We start from the raw sequence: 25,790 nt of genomic DNA, 5'->3' as shown, positions 1-25,790 counted from the left end.
CGCCAGATGACTGATTCCACTTGAAGGGAAGGTTTTAACTTAAGTCTGCATTTTAACAGCATGAAAAGCATCCTTAAAGAAAGACAGACAGGCTTGTAGACCCTAAGAGGTGGCATTCAGTTAAACATGTCTCCTATTACAGGATTGTAAAACACATGGCTGGTACAGAGCATACTTATCACCCTGTAGGCTAAGTCCGAAAGTCCAAACAGGACGAGGCTTTGGACCATTATGTGTTGGAAAGCTGAGGGCAGCGCACTCTAACTGTGTCTCTGCTGTTTCTGCACAGGATAATGGACTTTGTGGTCCAGAACCGTCCCTCGTCAGATGAACTCCTTGACATGACAACATGGGATAATGAATTACAGACATTGCTGATGTTGTTGTCAGTGCTGTCAACTAGTTATCATGCCTGCAAGTGCAAGAGGCAGCTCTGGTGTATATGAGTGCTAATGTCATATTAGCGCTCAGATGTGTTTGTGCAGAAAGATGATATTGTATCCTATAACAAAGCTGTGCTGGGGGGAAGAGGCGCTGATTATCATAGCAGCTTTTGTCTTGCTGAGTTGCGTTTCTTTAAGGTGGACCTTAGTTGACAGTATGCACTTTCATTCAGAAGACATTAGGCACAGCACTGAAAAGTTGGAGCTTCTTTTTTTAGCTCTTGTTGTAGTGCAGAAAAGCCTGGTAAGCAGCAGGGGTACAGATGTGGAGGAATGCAGTGCATTTATGGTGGATGTGCGAGTGTGCATTTGACTGTGCACATGTAGTGTCATAAAATAAATATATTGTTAGTGCTTATTGTTACTTGTTTTTAATATAGTCTAAAAGGGCCATCTCTGAGTAGAGTCTGAGCCAAGAGTACTGACCGGAAACTGCATGCTTTTGCAGAGCACAGGAGCTGCAGGCAGAAAGTGAAACTAAGTAGAGTGTTTGATCGAAACTTAAAGTGTGCGTGACGTGTAGAGGAAGTATATAAATAATCAGACTGGCGGCTCCTTTTTCAGACTGAAGTTGATGTTGTCTCTCTGCTCAGTCTCCATATTCCGGAATATGTAAAATTAAAGATCATTTTTTGAGTTAGACCACTTTGAGCCGTGTCTTTCTTTGCCGTTAAACAGTACAAAGAACTGGATTTAATAGTAGCTTTAAGCACATGTGGTTGCATAACTGTTTGCTTCCATGATATACTGATTTGCACTGAGGGCGAATGTGATAGAATAGATTTATTTGTTCATTTTAAATCTAACGGTGTGTGCACTTCTGAAGAAACTGCAATATCTTTGTGCAACTTTCTTGTTTCATCACTTTTATTTTACATTGCTGTGGAACATGTAACTATTCTGAACTCATCTCAAATTGAGCTGTTGACAGCAATGCACAGCAATTTCACGTTTCTCTCCTGTGTCTGTTCCAGGGTCCCCCTGGTCCACATGGAAAACCAGGACAGCCTGGACCACCTGGACCCAAGGTGAGCAGTATTCTCCAATAGGAGAAGGAGTGGGATGTATAAACAGCACTCTGTAAGAGTACCACACAGAGTTCTGGCTAGTACACTCTCTATGGGTGTGGAGAACGTCTCCTCACAGCCACAAGGGGCACCACTGAACCCAACACACAGGCCAGGGATGTTGTTCAGTTATACTCTGCTTTCACACGCTTTCATTAAAAAGATCTAGCCATATGCTTTTAGTCACCTTGTTTTGTAAAGAAGTGGAAAACCCATGGCTAAGTGCTGGTTTGTTTGAAAAGGACTCGTCACATTAGTGGGTTTTGATAACCATGTCGTCACTGCTCTCGTAGTTGGGGTGCTCAATCCATTGGCTGTGGCTGTGGATAAGGAAATAATGTGTGGTGTAAATTAATCGGAAGCTTAGTGATCGGATTTTGCTGTTTTAGCCGACTTTTCAAAATGTACTTTAGGAAACTACTGAAACGAGGAATTGGCTTTAATGCACCATCAGTGCATGTGGGTTATTGTATAAAATACGTTGAGAAGACAGTTGTACCAAAAAACTGTATAAATACACTCAACCTGCCATTTTTTATTTTTATTTATTTTTTATTCTTATTGGCAGTAGATCTAATCATGCTATTCATCAGTGCGGCGTCCTGATTTCATGCTGTCTTCTCCTGACAAGGCCACACACAGCGTTTCTTGACATAATGGCTAGTTCAGTTAGAGGCATGTCAAGAGTTTGTTTTTAAAGGATAGTTGTACACAGTTGTTAGAGTCTGCGCTTTGCGTCCTTGAACATTAAATCAATCAAGCACATCAGCAGTGATGTCACTAAGTGGCTTAGTTATCTGAGAAATCCTGCAAACTCATGGAAATTTACTCTTCTGTAGTTAAAGTTTTTACTATATAGCAAATGGCATCAATTATAGCGACTGACATGCTGTTCCCTGAAGAGAAGAGAGTGTGTGCAAGAGGAATTAAACACAGCCAGATGTAGGCAAGCATGATAATAGCAGGCCTGTATATTGACACCGTGCACCAGGAGGAGACAAAGGCGGTTGTTTGTTTAAATGATACCCTTAGCTTAGATCGTTATTACCTTGGGTTTAACCACAGGGCATAATTGTGCCAGTCCTGGCTCATTAACCATAGCACTGATTTCATATAAAAAGGGGGAAGAAATCCAACAGAAAGCGTCACTGCTAAGCTTTTTCCCCAGCTTAGGACCAGAAACATCGGTAAGGCTGAGCGAGAATGTGGGCAGCGCCATGCACATGTTTGTGGTGGCTGTATTCCTTACTGTCTACCCACAGAGTGGCTGCCAAGACCAAGCAATCAATCAACAAACACTCCCGCTACAGGAGTCAAGCGAAGCACGAGTGGTTGTCCTACCCATCCCTCTTCATTGCTGATTGCCAAACTTTCCGACAAGCGAATGCCTCTTCACTTTGTTAGTACACGGAGAGAAGAATTCTATTTATGAGACTACCAAATGTTGTTTTTCTTCCTTGATTGTTGAAACAGCACAGAGAGGTGGATTTATTCTGTATCACCTCTGACCTTGCTGAGACGCTGAGATTTGGCTAAATTCCACTGATCAGCTATTATGCAACAGCAGGCCACCTGCCGGCTTTCTGTTCTATCAGCGTTTACTCCCACACTCATGTGGAAAAATAAAAGAGTATCTAATACCATAGTGACCGGTCAGTGAGTCATTCTCAGCCCTGAAACCCTTTGCGGAGGCAGGGAAGCGACTGAGAACCTCTTTGTCTCAGTTTTGGAAAACATCTCTTGTTGAAATGTGTTTTGTTTCTAGGACACTGGGAATATGGTTACTGACTCTGAGCCAATCTTACATTTTTGAAGCCTAATCTGAAATGTTATAAAGATAAGCCCTTAACCTGAAAGAGCCTGTCAGGCTGTCGACTTTATGCTCAGCCGACTGTTTTTTAAACAGGAAGGAACTGGTTTTATGATATGGCAGGATTTCTCTTCTCTCACTCGCTTAGCCTTTGTATGCCTCATTGGGTGTCAGTCAAAACTATGGAAATATGATGCTTAAAAACACAGGCAGGTAATCTTTATTTGCAGTGAGTGTAGACGGATAAGAAAAATGTAAAAAATGGGATTTACCAAAACGCTTAAATCAGGGGTAGGCAACTCCAGGCCTCGAGTGCCGCTGTCCTGCAGGTTTTAGATCGCACCCTGGGTTAACACACCTGAATCAAATGATTAGTTCATTACCAGGCCTCTGGAGAACTTCAGAAATGCTGAGGAGTCATTTAGCCCTTTAAATAAGCTGTGATGGATCATGGACACATCTAAAACCTGCAGGACACCGGCACTCGAGGCCTGGAGTTGCCTACCCCTGGTTTAAATGATCTTCTTTTCCTTCTGAACCAAGTTGTGATGAGTGGCACAACCATCATTTATGTGGCACTCATCAGTCTATTATTAGCAAACAATGAATACCAGTCACATTTAAACAGGTTACTTATGCAAAGAGAAGGCTAAAATAAAGATATCATGCGTACAGAAGGGAATTCACAAACTGATTTAGAAAAGGCAGGTACTTATGCAGTTGTGGTAAAAAGTTTACATAAAACGATCGTGGGAATGAATGTTGTGGTGATTTGGGGCTTTTAGTGTTTGTTTGTTATTTTTTTAACCGTTCTTTGTCCAGGGTGGAATGACTACAAAATCTTGAAAGTCTGGAAAAAGAAATTGCTGCTAAAGTTTGAATTTATTTTGGATTTCCTGTAAAAAGTATTTAGAGGCACCCCCATTATTATTGGATTAAATGTGCCTTAGCAAGTTGCAGATCAACCAGATGCTTTTTGTAGCCATTAAGAAGCTCGTGGCATAATCCTGGCTGGATATTTGACCATGTTTCTTGGCTCGGTAGAGTTTGTTTACAGTAGTTGGTTTTGTGGCACAGACTTGCTTTTAAGCACAGTCTACAAATGTTTAATAAGGCTGAGACCAGGGCTGTAGGAAGGCCATTCAACTGTGGACAAATCGCTCAAAGTTTGTGTCATTTGACCCTAAAACATTTCTCTGGAAGATATCTAGCTTCTCCATGTGGGCAGCAGCAAGTTTCAGTCACGCTTGAAGATGTCAGTCGCCTTTCAGTCTATTGTGATGTAAATCTCACTTCACTGTGGACAGTGACACTGGTGTTCCAAGAGTTTCCAGTTCATGGCAGGGCTTGAGCTACCCTGGGAAGTTTTACTTGTGTACAATTGTTTGATCTTAAAATCTGCAGTTTTATAGAGATATCGCCAATTAGTTTCTGGAATGGCCTTCCTGACACCGATTTCTGGTTGTTTATGTTTGTAGGTTTCCAGTCATTGGAATAATCACACAATCTAATCAAACAGGTTCAATTCAGTCAGTTTTCTTTACATTTAGTTCCTCCTCTTACTCTCCGGTATAGTTCAGTTGTAGAAACATTCCTCAATGTGATCTATGACATAAAAATAAATAATGCAAAGAATGGAAAATTGTGACGTTAGAATGAAGCAACATTCCCTTTGTATAGTTGAAAGCATTTTGGTGCCTGTCTGTTCACCTCCACATTTCAGTACATTTGTCTCTAAAAAAAGAGGGTCTGTCATGCGTGTTCAGCTCATCATGCATGTAAAACACATTTATTAAACTGTCACAAAATATATTTGACTCACTCGTTTTCTTAGTATCCAAACCCAAATATTTTTCACAGTGTGCAAAATGTTGTGCTGTATTGCTGTTCCCCCTGCTTTGCAGGAACGGCTAACTATTCCTCACCAGGACACTTTAGTGTTGACAACAGCAAGTTGGAATGTCAGATTAAGTATTGGCGCTAAAATTATGTGACAGTCTACTGGCATTGCATCTTTAAGGCTGTCTGCTGTCTGGAGAATATTACTTTTAGTTGAATCACAACAGAAAAGATGTTCTGACCTAAATCTATTTCATACTGGGGAGGAAAGGCATGAGACCTCTGGCTGTTAAAGAGCAATATTGCTGTTCTGGAAATCCCTGCTTTGCTCCAGCTGCTTGTTTGGAGTCAACTGTTTCTTTCACTTTAATAACCAACTAACTAAGTAAAACAGACTAAGAGCTACAGTATGTTTCGTCTTCATTAAACCCATCAAAGACTCACAGGTGATGCTTGTCTATTACACAGATATGTGTGTAAGTTTTTGAAAATTGCCTCTTTACACTGCTACAGCAGATTATAAATAAAACAATCAAGATGTCAAATTACTTATGAACCCCGGCTGAAGGTTAAAGCCTCTGACTGTCATCCTACACCAGATGGCTTTGAATTTGGTATGCTTTGCTTTTTCATACCATACAAAATGCTGCATGCAGACCAATGAAAAAAGGCGGTAATCAGCTCCTTCCTTCCTTCCTTCAGCTGATTTTCAGTTTTTAGGATTTAAAATTACTTCTAAATTTCCCAGAATGTATCTAATGAGTCATTCTTTGTTATAAGTCTTTGCAGATGTCTTTTATGTGAGATGAGCATCAAATTCGGCATCAGACTCACTCCTTTACCCCCAATATTGTTTTTCTGGTTGCCACCACCTAGCCTTTTGCTGACAGCTATCTTAAGGGTTCACATACATTTTTATACACATACAGTGTAAATCAGGTAATCAAGCACTGTAGCCTGCATGTTATGCATGCTTTTTTTCTGCATACTTATTTTTGGACCTCTCAAAATCAGAATCTTTATGTATACTATTTTTGAGGTGTGGCAATATCTGGATGTGCGTGTCAGCAATAGATTATAAATGCACTGAGTGCCTGACATTATGACCTTGTGACCCTGTTTCTGTTCTAGGGTTCAAAGGGAGACCCTGGGCTGTCTCCAGGTCAGGCTCCACCAGGAGAGAAGGTGAGGAATCTGCCACTGGTCTCTGTGTCCGGCTCTCTGTCCCTCTGCTCTTTGCTATGTTTGTCTCATGACCTCACGAGTCGTCACCCCCACCATTTCACTTACTGGCAGCTTTTGGTTTATGATGTGGGATTCTTTTTTATTCTTTTTTTTTTTTTCTTTTCAATGTTGTGAAATGATCCCAAAATGTTGACACAGTTCATACAGTAGAGTGAGTACTAAAGATTATTCAGCAAGCCCGTGACAAGTCACAAAATACTAAACAGTTTTCATTCATGATGATGAAAAACAGATTTTTCATTTAATTTTACGAGGCGTTTTCAGCATAAATTCATTTTCAAATACTGCAACAATGACTTTGAGGGTATGGTTTTCTTTATCCCAATGAATTCATTCTACATTGACTTTAAAGCCTTTTTTATGCATTTCTGAGTCATTTTATTGTCACTGATTTGTCTGACATCATCACGGCTGGCCTTTGCTTAGTCTATCATCTCTTCTGTCTCATTTTCTTCTTCAAACATGATTACAGTAATGATATTCCTGAGAAGCACTGCTACATTTTTTTGAAGTGATTAATATCCAAACATATCCGTCTTCCCTCAAGTTTAAGGAGCTTCGCATAGCAAAGTATCATAGCTCTCTTTAAATCCTCGCTGGGGTAAACAGATTAATGTGAAGTTTCAGTAGGGTTCGTCCAGTATTACTTACAAGTTCATTCGTAGTGCAGTGCTGTTATCACTCTTGTACCTCCATGAGACTTAAAGATGTGTGCAGCTGCGAGTGTTGTTTCACACTGTTCAAAATTGAGCCAACAAAAGAAAGGAATGCTGGGAGTTATTTAAAACACTGAGGAAACATTTTGGAAATAGCAAGGAAATCTTTTTGTTGCCCAGATGCAAATTTAGGGTTAGCAGAACTGGGGTAGATCCATCTATGGGCATCTTGACAGTTTGGTGAACATGAAAGTGAAGAAATGTTGCAACAGGCTAGTCCATTTTGCAGAAACCTCATTGCATCAATTCATAATGATACTCATTAGTCTGTATGGCCTTGGATGCTGGTATTCATGCTCCTAATGACATGATGGATAGTTTCCTGGGGATCTCCTCCCTGATCTGCATCAGGGCATCACTGAGTTCCCGACAGTCTGAGGTGGAACATGGCGGCTTTGGATGGACTAAAACATAATGTCCCAGAGATGTTGTGTTGGATGTAGGTTAGATGAGGCCAGGAACTGTCTGCATGCTCTCACTAGATGAGACCAGGAGGAAACCATGGGACGTCTCCATGCTAGCACAAGGCTAACACAGAGACACAGACAATCATTCACACTCACATTCACACCTACGGTCAGTGTAGGATTGCCTGTTAACATAACCCATGCATGTCTTTGGACCATGAGAAAAAACTGAAGCACCTGAAGAGAAGAAAACATTCAAATTACGCACAGAAAGGTCACTGCACTACCATGCACTGCGATTATAAAAAATCGGGGTGTTTTAATGAGAAAAAATGCTGGTTAAAATCTGTTAGCCAAGTTAATTTCTCATATGCACGCTCAACTTACCTTTATTTAGTTTTTTTGGGGTTTTTAAAATCAAAATAAGAATATTTTGATCTCTATATCATTAAATCTGAATTTTCACTGTGTGGGCTTTTCTTGTAAAAGTGATGGCGAATTAATAAACAGATGTTTCAGTCCTTACTAATAATGTTTAGCAAGAAACAACTCAGCTGTCCAAATGATGAATCACAGTGTAATTCCCTTGTTTACTTTGCGCTGCTACCTCTTTTTGTGTATGTGTAAGTCAAGTGTGCAGTATCGTAACTGAACTCAAGCAAGTGTAAGCTGAGTCTTCTCTGAGTGAGCACAGGATTAAACCAAAAATGCTGCTCCCCTCTAAGATGGCCAAGCTCTTGACAACAGGACTCAGTCACATCCATGACAGCGACATAAATAACAGATTTAACAAGTGGCAGCTGAGGTAGAACACAGCGGGATTAGCCGGCCACAGCCACAACAGGATGGACGCGAACAGGCAACATAAGATCCTTTTTATGAGCCAGAACTCTATTCTGAGATGTGAGGAGAGCGATCATGTTCACGTTGGTGTTAACTGATGCCTAATTTTATATCTAACTGGTCAATCACTGCCTATTTTGCTTGCTCTGGCCGCCCACATTTCTCATTTTAACCAGAAAAGCTATTTCCTTTTTCTAATATTGCATCACTTTCATGAAATATTCATTGGTGTAATGCTTTTATGAAGCTTTAGTATTGAGTTAAACAATATTTCATTTATGGCATTTAATAATGACTGTGCATGTGTTGTACTGCTTTCTTTTTCCTTTGTTTTATTAGGGTGACAGAGGATCTCCAGGTCGTCCTGGACCCAATGGATTTCCAGGCTTACTGGTAACATTTATTCTATAAAACTGCTTGTGAGATGAGAGCATAAAAGACTTTCAATCTGTGAAAAAGTACATGTTTATGTACTGTATAATGTCATTTTGTTGTTTTATAATTCTTTAAAAAAAAATCACTGGGAGCACAACTTTTATCTTACTTTTACCATTTACTGTTTCCTTTCAATCCTTTGTATTGAGGTGAATCAGTGTGGCCCATGTCATCGCTGCTTGCCACAGTTCTCCGTCTACAGTCTGTGTTTCTTTATATTTTCATTATAAACTAACAGAAAGAAATATATGAGTCCATCTTTTCTTGCTCATTTTCCCCTCCTATATCTTTACTTTACCGTGTGAGGTCGATCCTGTTTCTTCCTCTCTGTCTCAATCAGAGCTTGAAGCTGACTGTTAGGACGTAGTGCTGCTTTGCTCAAAGCTAAACCTGGCTTTTAAGGTTTAAGGTCAGAGGTGATCTGAAAGAGGAAAACGACCTTTCCCTGGACCGTGGGATCAATAGCATAGTCAATATTCCATTCCATTCCATTTCAATTCAATTCAGTTGTATTTATATAGCGCCAAATCACAGCAACAGTCGCCTCAATGTGCTTTATATTGTAAGTTAGACCCTACAATAATACATTCAGAGAAAAAACCCAACAATGATATGACCCCCTATGAGCAAGCACTTTGGCGACAGTGGGAAGGAAAAACTCCCTTTTAACAGGAAGAAACCTCCAGCAGAACCAGGCTCAGGGAGGGGCGGAGCCATCTGCTGCGACCGGTTGGGGTGAGAGAAGGAAGACATGATAAAAGACAAGCTGTGGAAGAGAGACAGAGGTTAATAACAAGTATGATTCAATACAGAGAGGTCTGTTAACACATGTTGAGTGAGAAAGATGACAGAAAAGAAAATGCTCAGTGCATCATGGGAATCCCCCAGCAGTCTACACCTATTGCAGCATAACTAAGGGAGGATTCAAGGTCACCTGATCCAGCCCTAACTATATACTTTACCAAAAAGGAAAGTTTGAAGCCTAATCTTAAAAGTAGAGATAGTGTCTGTCTGCCGAATCCAAACTGGAAGCTGGATTCTAGGAACAACAAGTAAGCCTGCAGTGCGAGAGCGAAGTGTTCTAATGGGGTGATATGGTACTACCTTGGGTACCAGACATCCACTGTCATGCCATGCTTTAAAACAGAGAATTTCATAGATGCAGTGATGGGTAAAATGAAAAGCATTGATACATAATTATCAACTGACAGACTTAAATTCTTTTTAGGCTTTATAGTTTTACTCAAAGCCACACATCGCTGCTGTTGTGTTTGAGTTTTTCTTGGCATGACCCCATGAACTCAATAGATTTATTCTGTTATAGTAGGTGGTCCTGCTCCTCACATGGCTGTATCTACAGGTAGCTTCTTGATGAAATTCTGAATCTGGTTTCCACATAGTTGGCCTTAACCTTGAATCCCAAGAGGCCACATCAGTGTTTGCAGTAGCTAAACTTAATACATCCAGCACACCCCCTGCGGCCCATCAGGTATTTTAAGAGGAAATGACTGGCCTACGCTCTTTAGCCCTGCATGGAACTTTTATTGGGCGTGAAGGTCATATGTCACAACCTCGGAAGTACATGACAGAGACATTGATACTGTTCAAGAAGCCCTCTTTCTTCCCCGAAAAAGACACTGGCCTGGCCCTGACCTTGTGTTTTGTCGCTGTAAACATCTGTTGTTGATAATCACGTCAAAAGCAAAAATAAAGCGCTTAAGAGGAGAATAGCTCTGATTTACTCAACAATAAATCCTGTTTAGCTTACAAAGAAAATGTGCTTACTTAACTAAATGTGGGATTTTGCTGTAGCCCAGGGCTGGCTTTGGACCAGAGTCACTAAACTGTTTCCACTTGAATCACTTTCTGCAGAATGAACATTTTTTTTGTGTTTTAATTGAATCACTTTGTTTTAAAACCACACAGAACTCAGAAATGTGCTGTGGATGTTTTTATAAACTGTCCTGATGTAAAATGGGACACCGACTTGTTAAAACTAGATGGCACAAACTGAAAGAAAACTGTTTAGAGCAAATTTCTCAAACAGAGATGTCACATGTAATAGATTTGTTATATATTGTTTCATCACATGTCCTTTGGCCAGTCCCAAAAAGTGTGCCTGCCCACAGACTTTCCCACAGAAACATGAAGCTCAAACCATTATTTTCACTGATACAAAACTGCATAATTTCTCATGTTTACACAGGACATGCAGGACGTGCATAAGGTTACCGACCCAAGTTGAAAGCATTATCTATGACTTGGGAAATTTTAAAGTAGTAACACAAAAACTGCCCACAGGAAATCCATCCCACTGTTTTTTTCTTTACTTCATTAAAGTGATTAACTACCCTTCTTTTTTCTAGTTTTACTGTTGGCTCTTCTTGTTTAGTGCACTGCTTGGGGTCTGTCCAGTGGGGTGGTTGGTTAAACTCTTTGAACCTGACACATAGATTCATGGTTTCCAAGTAGTTGAATCCTACTGAAGCTGGTAATCCCCTGACTTCATCCGCATGCTTTGTTTCAACACTCAACATGATATTTTGATTAGACTGACTGCTCTCTAATAGTTCACATTCGGCGTACATATTCTTAATTTAGCATTTAGTTTTTATGCCTTTTAATGCTGCTAGCAGGGCAGCTTAATTACTCTTAGTTACCAATTTTTCAGTTGAAATTTACTAAAAGTACTTGTTTCATTTTACTTTTTAAGGGTCCTAAAGGTTATCTGGGTCCATCTGGACCACCAGGAGAACAAGTAAGTAGTTATTTGTGTTCATGGTTTGTGTTACAGCCCAACAAAACTAAAATTGTTAAATTCAAGGTAGCTGGATTCCGGCTAGTACTTTGTCACAAAAATACAAATAGGAACTGGGTTGGTACACACATGCAAATGAACGAATGCAAAGATGAGTGTGTGACAAGCCAGTTATGGTAGTCCTTCAGCTGTCCCTTATAGTAGCTGGTTCTTTTTATGGCTCTTTTTATCCCTCTTAAAACTCTTCACTTTCTCAAACAACGACAATAACAAGAATGAGTCACATAACAGTGAACAATGAGCTGAAGTAAAAGCCAGAGTGAGATAGTGAGGGATGGGGTGTATTGGAGGGGTGCTGAAAGGTGCAGTTAGTAGACGGAGCTGTTGGGAATGAACAGTGCTTGTTTTATTCCTTAGCTGGCACTGCTACTAGAAGTCTGCGTTTCTCCCCTTTCACGTTATCCGTCCGCTAATCTCCCTATTCACCGTTCATTCTCTCTCTCTCCCTTTTCCTCTCTCGTCACTTTAGGGCATACCAGGACTTCCTGGGGAAGCTGGAGCTGCAGGTTACCCTGGCAGGCAGGTGCAGTGAAAAACACACAAAAATTGTTTCTCCATCAATCCTTGCAGATTCCTTTATTGCTCTATCGAGAACTTTACTAAGAGAACACAGCCACAATAATGTACACTAATTTCTGCTGACCTATGCACATCAGATGCTTTGTAGTCAACAAAGTCTCCCTGTTTTTCTTTGTAGGGCTCAGCCGGGCCACAAGGTAGCCCTGGCCCTAAAGGTGTTCGTGTAAGTATAAGGTGTTTTCTGCTATTTTTTTTTCCTTTAGTATTACTACATTGAACTCTTTCATTTCCTGAAAGGATTAGGACCAGAGTTTCAGGCTGGCTCCACAGTGACTGAAATGCCCCAAAATAGGAGAACAGAAGAAAGACAGTAGGTAGAAGAGGAACAGATGAAATCAGAAGGGGCCAAATGAGCTAGCTAGAGAATGGACTTAAGAGGAGCGTTGCGGTCCCAGGAAACAGGATAGCTAGGATCACAGTGTCGGACCGAAGCTGGCAGGGTGAGAAGGAGCCACAGAGGCAGACAATGTGCTGAAAAGAAAGATGTTTGAGCAATGAGAGAGGGTGGAAAGGGATGCAAAAAAAAAAAAAGGATGACTCGGAAATACTGATTAGGTTGTATGCTAACTGACATACAAACCTGAATGCAGCCAGTCTGAATTGTAGTACAAATACTGAGCAGCTTTAGGGTTTTTTGCTCGTATTTTGACAGTTTGGTTGCAAAAATGAGGCTAAAACCAACTTTTTAATTTCTTATGGCTCCAACAGATTTGTTTTTGGTGTATGTTAGCTTGTAATGCAGGACCAATTATGATATGAGAACACTGTTCATGATTTAAAATCAGATTAAAGATCCTATTTGTTTTTTGTTTTTTTTGTTATTGGTACAAAAATTTAATCGATCATTGGTCTCAGATACTGATCCTGTTTGCATTTTTACTCACTGGAAAACTCCTTGTAATTACCTGTAACACTGATGAGGAATCTGTGCTCAGACTGTTCCTGAGCTACATTTACCTTGAACAAAGAAGAGTTTGGCCAGTGAAACCAGCTATTTCTCCCATGTTTCCCACAGGATGCATCAGGGCCACACATGTCTTTTAAAATCCAGAATTAAATTTTAAAAGGATAAAAAAAAATCCTCTGACTGTGTCATCTATTTTTACCCAATTAGGCACTTTCATGTGGTGGCTCTGTACTCCAGACAAAGATGTTCAAGCTGCGACCGTCCTGATTGTTATGAACTGATTTCAGTGGCAAATCGTTTTTCCTGTGCTGCCATCAGCACAAAATAAGTTATTCATGTTAGCCAAGATGAGCGGACATGACCCACATCTGATGCAGAGTGCAAAAAGTCAGATGCAGGAAAAGGAAATCTAGTCAGTTTCCAAAATAAAAGACCATGCGCAGCTCTGTTGCTGAAATATTATTAGTGCATTTGAAGGCATCAAAGAACAGTGCACCAGACAGGCTACTATTCTTCTTCTGTCGTTATTTTATAATGAAAGTTAATGTAAGCATTGTGCTGTGTTAATGCAGCACAGAATTTTTACTTTGTTGTGATGTTTTTCTCATTTTCAGGGTTTCATTGGGCCTCCGGGCGATGCTGGCCCACCCGGGCTGGAAGGGGAGAAAGTGAGTGATGTTTGTTCATAGGGCTGCTCAATTAATCGAATTTTAATCACGATTACGATCTGGGCTTTCAACGATCATTAAAAATGAGTGAGCCGATTATTAGCCCCTCCCTCGTTTATCCGCGACACCTTAAAGGCCGGTCCGTAAAAATATTGTCGGGCATAAACCGGTCGTGGCGCAAAAAAGGTTGGAGACCGCTGATTAAGAGGACCCGAGGGAAGCTCGGAAAGCTAAGCAGGAGTTATTTGGAGAGGAGAGTGACTGCCGTTGGTTGTAAAGACAGGTAAAAAAAAAACTTCAGTGGTGTTGCACACTATGTTATATTATTTTTTAAAGTCATTGTTAACCCTTTAAAGCCGGTCAGAGCAGCACGCTCCGTTTTGTGTAACTATTGTTAAATCCCTGTAGAACCGGAACCGCGTAAGCTAGCACAATAATTTGTTTTGCATATGGGCGATCGTGGCTCAAGAGTTGGGAGTTCGCCTTGTAATCGGAAGGTTGCCGGTTCGAGCCCCGGCTTGGACAGTCTCGGTCGTTGTGTCCTTGGGCAAGACACTTCACCCGTTGCCTACTGGTGGTGGTCAGAGGGCCCGGTGGCGCCAGTGTCCGGCAGCCTCGCCTCTGTCAGTGCGCCCCAGGGTGGCTGTGGCTACAATGTAGCTGCCATCACCAGTGTGTGAATGTGTGGATGACTGGATATGTAAAGCGCTTTGGGGTCCTTAGGGACTAGTAAAGCGCTATATAAATACAGGCCATTTACCATATGAAACCGGAGGAGTTGTACTTACATCTGATGCCATCAGCTTGTCCTCGGTCACGGTTTCCTTCCGCAAAAAGCTTTGCAAAAATTGCATAAAAAGCGCTTGCAGGAACAAAAGCATAAGATTCCAGAAACAGGCTTCGCCGATCAGCTGTTCTTAACACTTCCCACCGTGAAACAGACGTCAGCGCGAACTATCACATGTCCGCCATTTCCTGGCCAAAACCGGAAGTGACGTCATTTTCGCGGAAATGTAGTTTTTTACTTGCAGGCCTTAAAAGCCTATACTGGTCATGTTTGACTTTTCTGAATAGTTGCTGGGATGCTTAGAACTGGAATTGCACTGCTGGAAATAGTTTATTTTGATGCTGTTTTCTTTGCAAATTTGCATCATAGGATTGTTTTTTCGTTTTTCCTGCAGTGTATATAAAAATTGCTGTATCTCCAAAATAAAACTATGAAGACACTCAAAATAAATTTCCTGTTGTAAACTATTTTTTGCAACTTTTTTGTATTTAAAGTTTTGAGGGACAAACCTCTTAAATTTCTCCAAGTAGAAATATATGTAAAAAAACCAAAAACGATTTTCAATTTGTTTTTTGTAGTTTATTGCACTTTTTTGCAATTAATGTAGTTACTATGGACTTAATGCATACATATTATTAAAATATGGGCTATAACAGTTGTATAGCAACTTGAAATGCTCCCATAAATGGCACTACAACATGTAAAAAATTAATATAAGCTCTGGCGGACTTGGTTCTATAGTAGGTCTTAAAGGGTTAAATAAATATCGTCAAATAATCGAGATCTCAATTTCAGTGAAAATAATCGTGATTATCATTTTTGCCATAATCGAGCAGCCCTATTTGTTCATTTCCAGTGTGCAATTTGTCAAAGTCTCTATAAACATGACACATTTCCCATCACAATTTTTTTATTTACCTCTAATAAATCTGTAAATATCTTATCTTTCACCTCCATTTATTTTCTGTTTATTCAAACTTTTCCCCCCATCATTAGGCTACAGAAAAAAATATTTTCCATTTAGGCAGTCAGTAATTACTGAACACATTGCTTCATTCTTGAGAGGTCAAAATCTAAGAAATCCCGGTGTTTGTAGTTTTGTTGTGGCTTTTTCACATCAGCTTGTTTTATGCCAAGAGAACTTTATTCAATGTGATGAAATGCATTGTTAAATCCTCACCTAAAGTAGGCTGTATTGAGAACCTGTGCGACTTTAATGGATAATTTAAGCATCTTATTTTATGGGCTTATTTTGTTTTACGGATTGCGGAGGAGATTAGAAGAGCTGTGGTTGCTTAGGCTCATATCCTCTCTAATTCTCTTTCCAGTCATTTCAATTTCAATCCTAAACTTGCGTGAGAAATCTAACTGCTTGTTTTTCTTTTCTAGGGCATACCTGGACCTGCTGGAAGACCTGGCCCCAAAGGAAGACATGTAATAATGAATCCATTTTGGTTTTTGCCATACTTAACAGTTCCCTAAATCTATACTTTTGCCCATCACGTTGATGGTAAAAACTGCTGCTATCCAGCTCATCAGGTATACAGTATGCCAGTATAAAGCAGTACTGCATATCCACACAGACCCCAGAAGCATCCAAAAGAGGCACATTTGTATCCTGCTGCTGTGAATGTGCTAAAGCAGCAGGAGGCGGGTTTGATAGGACATCAAGAGAAAAGAACAAAGAGGACTATTACACATGTATGCATACATACAATACAGTGTTCAAGATATAGCAAATTACATGCATCTTGGCATATTGTCTGCAAGTTTGTTCCAGGGTGGCCTTGAATAAAGTTACACTCAGAGACAGATGGAATGTCTAGGTTGGGCCCGCACACTGTGAAAAGTTAATGTTTTAAAAACAAGCCTTCGCTTCTCTGTATTGAAGTTGCCAAGCGGGCAAAAAGCCCAGTGACTGTTTTATCAATTTTTTTTTTTTTCTTGGAACAGTGATGTCTGGCTAATACGCCGGCTAATCTTGCCTCATTAAAAAATGTGCTTTTCCACATTATGTCCATGTGAAGTTAATCTTGAATAATTACTTTGGGAAATTGCACGTTAAATGCTACATGTAAAGTCAATTTTTAAAAAAAGTTTGCTATGCCACGCACGACAGAAAGCACAGAGCCGTTATGGAGAAAGCAGAAGAAAAAAACTACTCTTTTACCTCTGTGGAGGTGCTACTCTCTGCAGATTGAGGGTAAAGTTAAAAATGGTAGTCCTGACTTTCTTAAATTAATTGCGGATGTATTTGCCCCGTAGGGTGTCATGGGGGATGCTGGGGAGAGGGGGCCTCCTGGTCCAGATGGAAATGAGGTGAGAACTTGTGCCCGCTTTTTGTTCAGTATGTCCAATACTTACTTCAGTCTTCTGTCTTCATCCTTGAACTCTGGCTTCTTCTGTTTGTGCTGTCTCATTAGAGGCAGCACAGGTGGACAGTGTCTCATAATACTCAGCTGTAAAATGTACAGTTATATGCGTATGAATAATCCTAGCTTTACTGAGAGTTTTTTAGGGTTTTTTTATGATCAGATGACATAAATATGCTTTGTTACTCCTGTATTGTTTTGAGAGTGAGACAAACGTACTTATGATGTTCCTCCACAGGGCCCTGTTGGTGGGGCTGGCATAAGTGGCTTTCCTGGTCTAAGGGTGAGTCTGTATTTTTTTTTTTTTTTTAGCAGCAACATGTTTTGTTTGATTTAGATTTGTGAGTCCGTTCTTAGACCTGTGACTCACAAGGCTCAGTTTTGTCAGTTTTATCTCAGGCCTATTGTGTCTTATTCCACTTGTCTTAGTGCTTAGATTGGGATTGGCTCATGAGCCTCACGACTGACAGTAGTTAGGAATTTTCACGTCGCAAGCTAATTCTTGGTTAGATTCCCTGTATCGTTTAATACGGGTTTTGTTTTCCTGATGGCAGTAGTGTCTTTTCTGTTGTTCTCTTCCATTGTACGTCAAGATATGTGGAGCTGAGGTGACCTGAATGCAAGGCACAAAAACAATGTAATGAAATAAGATAACATGCCTTTATTTAGGCAGGTATAAAAAGTCCCAAAGTTTAAAAAGTAAATAAAGGACCTACAGAGAAATCGGAGATGCACATCAAGGAAAATGAACGGACGTCTTGAGGCAAGTTTACAAATACTCTCAGAAGTGCCCGGGGAAGACAGATGGGTGTGGACACAGGTGATGATATCTACCAATAGGTGACAACTAGACAAGGTAAGACAGGAAATAAAAGCAACACAAGGGAATAAAGGCTGACTTTCAAAGTAAAATAGGAAAAACATGTAAGCAAGAAGACTTCACCCTAACTAAATCAGAGGCAGAAGAGACTTAGGGAGGAATGAGCAGAAAACCACTGAGGGGAATAAAGGCACTCTGATAAACTCAAAACAGAGGCCGAAACCCAAGAAAACACCATTCAAAACTACAACAATACAGGCCCACTGTAATACAATGAAATCAGGAATAGGAACTCAATAATTTCAAACTAGGATTATTCACAGAACCAGGACTGAAGCTTTAAAGCTAGAGAAACCCAGAGAACCCAGAGACACTGTAAATCTACCTCAACTATGGAGGTCATCTGATTGGTTCGTTTGATTTATTTGTTTGTCCGCTACCTCAAAGAGGTATTGACATATTTGCATACAAAGTGCACCAGAGGTGGGGCTTGGCCCAATTCAAAAGGTGATTAACTTCTGGAGATGATAAGGATCTGGATACAGGAATCTTTGGAAGGATGTTTTACTTTTCTGAGCTCTTCTACATCCAGAAAGTTAATTCATGCCTGATGTGGAGGAAATTTTCAGCTTTGGTGTCTCGTCCTCCTCTTGTTGTGTTTAGTAGAGGCCAGGTGACTGTCAGTGGGTTTCTTTTTGTTTATGCATGTTCATGCTTTAACCACTGGTAAGGCCATAAGTAAGGGACTCGTATAAATAGGATGTGAATGTGATGAGATTCACAAGTCAACATGGGCTTACATGTTAAAGAGAGCCAGACATTGGAAACCTTAGTGAAAGCGAAACTTGCCACATGCAGACAGGGTGTAGAGAATAAAGAGAATATATAGCTGCCTGCTTTGTTTTGTTTTTTTGGGTTTTTTTTTTTAGTCTAATGTCAGGTTGAGTGTAGAGTACTGGAGCTGAGCTTGTTGTTTGCTGTTAAAGGGTAAAGTGAGTTACAATAAAGAGGTTAAAATACATTTAAATTAAGGAAAGACCATCAGAGGCCTAAAAGAGAACAAGCTTTTTTTCCATTACTGCAGAATGCAGTATCGTGTGTCTATAGTTACTTCCAGATGTTCACGTCAGCCACCCTGATCCAACTGTATACAGCACCTGTCCCGTGCTTTCAAGTGTCGTTTACACTGGTTTGTGTTCCTCGTATCTTTGAATTTATTGGGGATTTTTGAGGGGTCACTGAGTGGTGCTAGACACAGCTGGAGGAATGATTTCTCAGCATTCACCTCAGCTACTGGCTGTAAGTCACTGATCCTACTGAAACAGCCAGACAGGAAGTATGCACACACCATCTTCAAGTGTTTTGGTTAAAAAAAAAAAAAAAAAACCCAAACCTAATATCATGCAGAATTTTACATGTGCTATGCAAAAATAAATAGTTGCTTTTGATTATATCAGTTCTGCTAGCCATGGCACTTGCTGTGTTTAACTGATGACAGGTCTCATTCAGAAACTGCAGACCACTTGGTGTAAAAAGAAAAGGATGTGACACTGATTTACACACTTGTATGTGTGTGAATGGGCTTTCCTTTCCTTTCCTTCCCTGTGCCTATTTAAAATTAGCTCAAAAAGTAAGGAAATTTGTGTTTTGTTGATTATTCCTTTGTTGCCAACAATGCTTCTTGGCAAGATATAAGGGAAATAAACAGGCTTTTCAACAGTATTTAATAACAAAGAAATACCTTTTGAAGTTTGCACGAATTCCTACCAAAGAAAAACAGTAAATTACATTTCTGACCAAATGAAATCAAGGTGCCACCACGTTTTGTTCCTTCACAGTTGTATCTGACGAACTGCGCTTCACTGTGTTCAGTGATGTTCATCATAAGCTCCGATGTGAACGCTTTAACACTTTCAGGTTGTGTTGTCCGGAGCAATGTCAAACGCTACTACTCAAATGAAGTCAGTGATAAGATAGTTTTTTGCAATTTATATACTTTTACTCAAATGCAAAAAAGGAGAAGGTAACTGACTTATTAATAATTAAAGCTGATGCAGTTCTCAGACAAGTTATGGCCAGTAAGTACTTTTGAGTAATCATACTAGAGAGCCCAAATCCCCGCACCTCTTTAATCCAGCCTTTGATGTAATAAATCATATTCACTCAACTTTCCAGCTGGGTGATTTTGACGCTGTATGAATCTCGCAAAGAACTTTAATTTGACATCTAAAACTCATTTTCACGTCTCACTGTCAGTCACACCGTTGAGGCTCTCGTTGTGCTCACTCATTTATTTAAAAGCCTATTGCACGTGGTTAGAACCTTTACTCGAGTAATCGCAGAGAGAACATAAACAGCAAGTGTTCCTTCTGGTATGCACTTGATGTCTCTGCCAGTGTGTGACTCGGCAAAATGTGATGCAGCCCGACACTTTTTCATAGCCTGAAAGAAAAACAGTAGGGCGAGATGGAGACCAGAGTAGTTGTAATAATACCCTTGTTTTTTCTCTTTACAATTCTTCCACCATGTTTTTTGTTGTTGTTTTTATATACAGTGGGGCAAAAAAGTATTTAGTCAGCCACCGATTGTGCAAGTTCCCCCACCTAAAATGATGACAGAGGTCAGTAATTTGCCCCAGAGGTACACTTCAACTGTGAGAGACAGAATGTGGAAAAAAAAATCCATGAATCCACATGGTAGGATTTGTAAAGAATTTATTCGTAAATCAGGGTGGAAAATAAGTATTTGGTCAATAACAAAAATACAACTCAATACTTTGTAACATAACCTTTGTTGGCAATAACAGAGGTCAAACATTTACTATAGGTCTTTACCAGGTTTGCACACACAGTAGCTGGTATTTTGGCCCATTCCTCCATGCAGATCTTCTCGAGAGCAGTGATGTTTTGGGGCTGTCGCCGAGCAACACGGACTTTCAACTCCCGCCACAGATTTTCTATGGGGTTGAGGTCTGGAGACTGGCTAGGCCACTCCAGGACTTTCAAATGCTTCTTACGGAGCCACTCCTTTGTTGCCCGGGCGGTGTGTTTTGGATCATTGTCATGTTGGAAGACCCAGCCTCGTTTCATCTTCAAAGTTCTCACTGATGGAAGGAGGTTTTGGCTCAAAATCTCACGATACATGGCCCCATTCATTCTGTCCTTAACACGGATCAGTCGTCCTGTCCCCTTGGCAGAAAAACAGCCCCATAGCATGATGTTTCCACCCCCATGCTTCACAGTAGGCATGGTGTTCTTGGGATGCAACTCAGTATTCTTCTTCCTCCAAACACGACGAGTTGAGTTTATACCAAAAAGTTCTACTTTGGTTTCATCTGACCACATGACATTCTCCCAATCCTCTGCTGTATCATCCATGTGCTCTCTGGCAAACTTCAGACGGGCCTGGACATGCACTGGCTTCAGCAGCGGAACACGTCTGGCACTGCGGGATTTGATTCCCTGCCGTTGTAGTGTGTTACTGATGGTGACCTTTGTTACTTTGGTCCCAGCTCTCTGCAGGTCATTCACCAGGTCCCCCCGTGTGGTTCTGGGATCTTTGCTCACCGTTCTCATGATCATTTTGACCCCACGGGATGAGATCTTGCGTGGAGCCCCAGATCGAGGGAGATTATCAGTGGTCTTGTATGTCTTCCATTTTCTGATGATTGCTCCCACAGTTGATTTTTTTCACACCAAGCTGCTTGCCTATTGTAGATTCACTCTTCCCAGTCTGGTGCAGGTCTACAATACTTTTCCTGGTGTCCTTCGAAAGCTCTTTGGTCTTGGCCATGGCGGAGTTTGGAGTCTGACTGTTTGAGGCTGTGGACAGGTGTCTTTTATACAGATGATGAGTTCAAACAGGTGCCATTCATACAGGTAACGAGTGGGGGACAGAAAAGCTTCTTACAGAAGACGTTACAGGTCTGTGAGAGCCAGAGATTTTCCTTGTTTGAGGTGACCAAATACTTATTTTCCACCCTAATTTACGAATAAATTCTTTACAAATCCTACCATGTGGATTCATGGATTATTTTTTTTTCACATTCTGTCTCTCACAGTTGAAGTGCACCTCTGGTGCAAATTACTGACCTCTGTCATCATTTTAAGTGGGGGAACTTGCACAATCGGTGGCTGACTAAATACTTTTTTGCCCCACTGTACTACCTGCATTTTTTTTTAGGAATGGCTCTATTTACACTCAAAGTACTTGTGAATGTGTCCATGAAGGTAGCAATCATGATATTGAAGACAGACAGGAAATGATGGGCATTGCAGTTCAGTAGTTTGCACCAAAGTCATTTAGCTATACTGGACTGTGACTGTGTCAGGAACTAGATTAACTTTCTAGATTTATACCTTCTCATCTATTCTTCTGAAGTTACTTTGAAGTTAGAGTGAAATTAGCTATTGGTATATGTCTTATTGCAGTAGCAAGGAATAACAGCTGTCTACACATAAACTACGTGGTGAAAAAAGGGACACCTACACGTTACACCTACAGGAGATACTTAATCGCTTTAACGGCATAAGCACATAAGCTACCAGAGGAGGCCCAACCCTTTTTTTGGTATGTAGCCAATCAGATTTGGTGTGTGGCTAACAGAGGTACATGCTGTTTGTGGCCAAGTCTAAATTAAAATGCACTAAATCTTGTCTGGGTCTGAATTGGAGGCATTTGAAGTGGCGCGCTTAAATGGGATTATGATGTCCTGGGTGTAGAAACATTTCTATGTCTAATTGGATTTTCTGAGGCTACAACGGTTGTGTTGAAACATGATGTACAGGAATGCAGCAATCTGGATTTGATCGAGCCTCGAACCAATTGTCTTCCCCACGTGGCGAGCAGATAGCGGTTTGGATGACGTTTAACCACCTGGCAGACAGGCTTCATCTTGACAGCAGTTTGAGGAAAGGCTCTGTGTGGGATGTTGATGTACCCTGTTGTTTCAGCTCGGCCAGTGGACTCTGGAGTTTTTGGGTGGGGGCAATGGGGGAACATTTTCTATCTGTGCTTTCCCCCTTCTTTCAGTGCATCATTTTTCATGTGTCCACTGTTAAAAGCCTCTTTTGATGGAAGGCATGTGATTTGTGTGTGTCCTCCTGCGATACCACAGCGGAGCCTCAGCATCAAACACTGACCTTAAGGGGTCCAGATGGACTTATAGTTTAAGCCACATGTCTTTGATGATGCAACATAGACAGTATTCTGTACTACTTATTACTGATTTTGTGCATATTGGTCAGACCGACACATTGATTGTTTTTAGTGGTTGGTTCTTTAATTCTTTTAGGTTTGTTTTTCAGTAACATTATTGCTCTCAGGCCTTTTCTGCAGACGAGTGGTGCAAAATTCTGGATTTTATTTTGGTTTTGTATCCATCTGTATTCACTATGCTTTTGTTGGTTGCATCAGACATTGCTGCTACCGAGCAAATATGGTATTGCTTCCACTATCTTTAGGCATAGAGGGGGAAAAAACCCAGAGTAACTTGTAACTGCTGTGTCTGTGGGAATAGTATAGCACGTATGCTCTCACACATACTTGTGCATATACAAATTGTTGTCATCACATCAGTGCTTCTGACTATTGCTGCAGACAGGGTGAAAGCTACCTGAGCAGCCTGTCTGCTGTTTGGTCCAGCCACACTTTCTGGCCAGTCTCCCCTCACCTCTGTCAATTAGAGTGGATTGACTGTTGGGGCCTGGCAACCCAAACCGCTGCAAAACAACTGGATACTCTGCCAACACTGCTTATGTTTCTCATAGGGTTGTGGCAAACAGGAATGTGCTGCATGTCAATACAATGTCAACAATGGATCAGAAATATTTTGTGCAAAACTGCCATTCACTATCAAACAACAATGGACTCATATTACAAGTACTACGTGTGTGTATTTGTGATACATATTTGTGATTAGGGATGGGTATCGTTTAGCTTTTATCCGATACCGGTGCCAAATCGGTACTTTTGAAAAGGTGCCGGTGCTCAAACGGTGCTCAAACCGGTGCTTAAAGAATGGAGAACACAAAATTGGTCCAAAAACCTCTCATGTTCAGCTGTTTTTTGTAAAAATATAACAATGTTAGCCTTTTCTGCAGCTATGGGGCATATATGGTATCACTCTTGGCTGGAAGCAGTGCTTAAACAATGGAAAAAACACAAACTTTGTCCTAAACCTCTCATGTTTAACTGTTTTCCACTTTTTCTTTGGTCATTTTAGCCTTTTTAGCCAGGGTGAAGGGAGTATCTGCCATCAAACAAGAGGACATCCGCATGTAGCTATGATGATGTTTGCTAGTTCACCTTACATGCATTAATGTAATAACGTGGTTAGCCTACTCAACGTAAATTAGCTACTCACGCAGAGAAGAACGGCTGCTGCCACCATCATCCGTCATCATTTCTGCTACACTGGCAGGGCTAGGGGCCAGGACTCTCCTCTTCGTGTTTTTGGGGGATGTTGCATAACAGGCAACCCACCCGCAGTAGATGTGCTCGGTGTGAGGTCTCGCAGCAAGCTATCAAATACGGCGCATTTCTGGGCTTTTAAAAAAAACGCTATGCGTCGCCAGGTGTTTCATCGGATTTGAGGTGTTACCTCCTTTGACAGTATCACAGTATCAGCTTAAAGCACTTGTTGCAGGCTGCTGAGTTTGCATCTTTTGCTATGAAGTACAGCCAGACTTTTGACCGCTTCGCCTTGGACATTTTTAATCTGTAGCTCTGCTCTAACAGAACGTACGTACCTGGCCCCGCCTACTATCCTCGGAAACGTAAAATGATTGGCTAGAATCTAAAGTGTATCACAGCTCAGGAAAAAAAAGCACCGAAATAAAGCACCGAAATGTGCGCTGCTTTTCGGTCTGGTTACTACCGTTTATGTCAGAACCGGACACCGGTACCCATCCCTATTTGTGATACATAAATTCCACTGTGTCCTTCTCTTCGCAGGGAGACCCAGGGCCCGAGGGACCACGAGGACTGCCTGGTATGGTGGGACCTCAGGTGGGCCTGATATTTGCTTCTACCATTTTTTTACATCTTAGGAGAATCCTAAGTGATTGAATGTTAAACTTTTCCTTCCCTTTGTTCCGCTCCCTCTGCGACAGGGCCCAACAGGACGAGCCGGCCTGCCTGGATTGAAAGGTGATAAGGTGATCTAAATATTTATATTATTGCAGTGCATCTGTGTGTAATGTGTGACTTGGACGTACTATATAAGATCCTTGTGACATTTTGCTAACACATCCAGCAAACTCAGTCCTATGTATTAGTGTTTAATCATTTTTTCATGTTAAACGCTGATATTGCTCCAGTGGTTCTTTACAGACTCTTCATTTGCTTTCACGACATTGAACTCAACCTATCAAACTAAATTTTGATAGTGCTGGTGCATTAAACAGCCTCTGTATAGTGTGTGCCGTTTTTTTGTTTGTGGTTTCTTCAGATTATTGCGGCAGTGCAGTGTTGTGTTATATCTCTGTTTGATACTATGAAATCTAGGGTGAAACCGGACAAAGGGGCGAGCCAGGAGAGATGGGGTACCAGGGGGATAAGGTAAGCGTCCTTACAAAGCATAGCACGCCATGTGACCATGCAATGTGTGTATCTGCTGTTACCAATAGGTTCTACCTGTGTTTGCTCCATTACGGTACATAGAGATTGATTAAAAAACAAGAAAAGTCAACCACAGACTTTGTGAAATCAACTCAAAAATGGTGTGTGTTTGTCTTTCAGGGTGCTGCTGGTGCACCTGGTCTTCCTGGGCCCAGAGGGAAACCAGGGCCACCGGTATGTCTGTGTGAGTGTGTCTGAGTGGGCAAAGTTACTCATGCTTGGAACATGTATTTGCATGTTCGTGGATGTTTTGCCATGCTTTTTGGATTCAGTTTATTTAGTCATACTCAGAAAACATTACCTTTATCTTAGATTTTCTGGGAGGGGAGATTCAGTGATAGGAGATAAATGTGAAATTAATGTCTTTAAACAGCTCTGGGTTTGCTTATCAGCACAAGCAACCATTAGAGCAAA

General features: G+C 40.9%; 1 protein-coding gene across 1 annotated transcript in view; it reads left to right on the top strand.

The window, feature by feature from the left end:
* col24a1 (collagen type XXIV alpha 1) overlaps positions 1–25,790 on the top strand; it is an 87,578-nt gene that overhangs the window by 21,908 nt on the left and 39,880 nt on the right. The window contains exons 5-18 of the mRNA XM_085436306.1: positions 1,418–1,471; positions 6,291–6,344; positions 8,710–8,763; positions 11,519–11,563; positions 12,093–12,146; positions 12,321–12,365; positions 13,724–13,777; positions 15,954–15,998; positions 16,830–16,883; positions 17,175–17,219; positions 24,711–24,764; positions 24,869–24,913; positions 25,263–25,316; positions 25,497–25,550. Coding sequence (XP_085292432.1) covers positions 1,418–1,471; positions 6,291–6,344; positions 8,710–8,763; positions 11,519–11,563; positions 12,093–12,146; positions 12,321–12,365; positions 13,724–13,777; positions 15,954–15,998; positions 16,830–16,883; positions 17,175–17,219; positions 24,711–24,764; positions 24,869–24,913; positions 25,263–25,316; positions 25,497–25,550 — 711 coding nt within the window. The remainder of the gene's footprint in view (positions 1–1,417; positions 1,472–6,290; positions 6,345–8,709; positions 8,764–11,518; positions 11,564–12,092; positions 12,147–12,320; positions 12,366–13,723; positions 13,778–15,953; positions 15,999–16,829; positions 16,884–17,174; positions 17,220–24,710; positions 24,765–24,868; positions 24,914–25,262; positions 25,317–25,496; positions 25,551–25,790) is intronic.

Source organism: Copadichromis virginalis, linkage group LG17, assembly GCF_057382275.1.
Source record: "Copadichromis virginalis isolate Kocher_CV1m ecotype Utaka linkage group LG17, C_Virginalis_male_GT1.1, whole genome shotgun sequence".
NCBI lineage: Eukaryota > Metazoa > Chordata > Actinopteri > Cichliformes > Cichlidae > Copadichromis > Copadichromis virginalis.
This window is presented reverse-complemented; position numbering and strand designations above follow the sequence as displayed.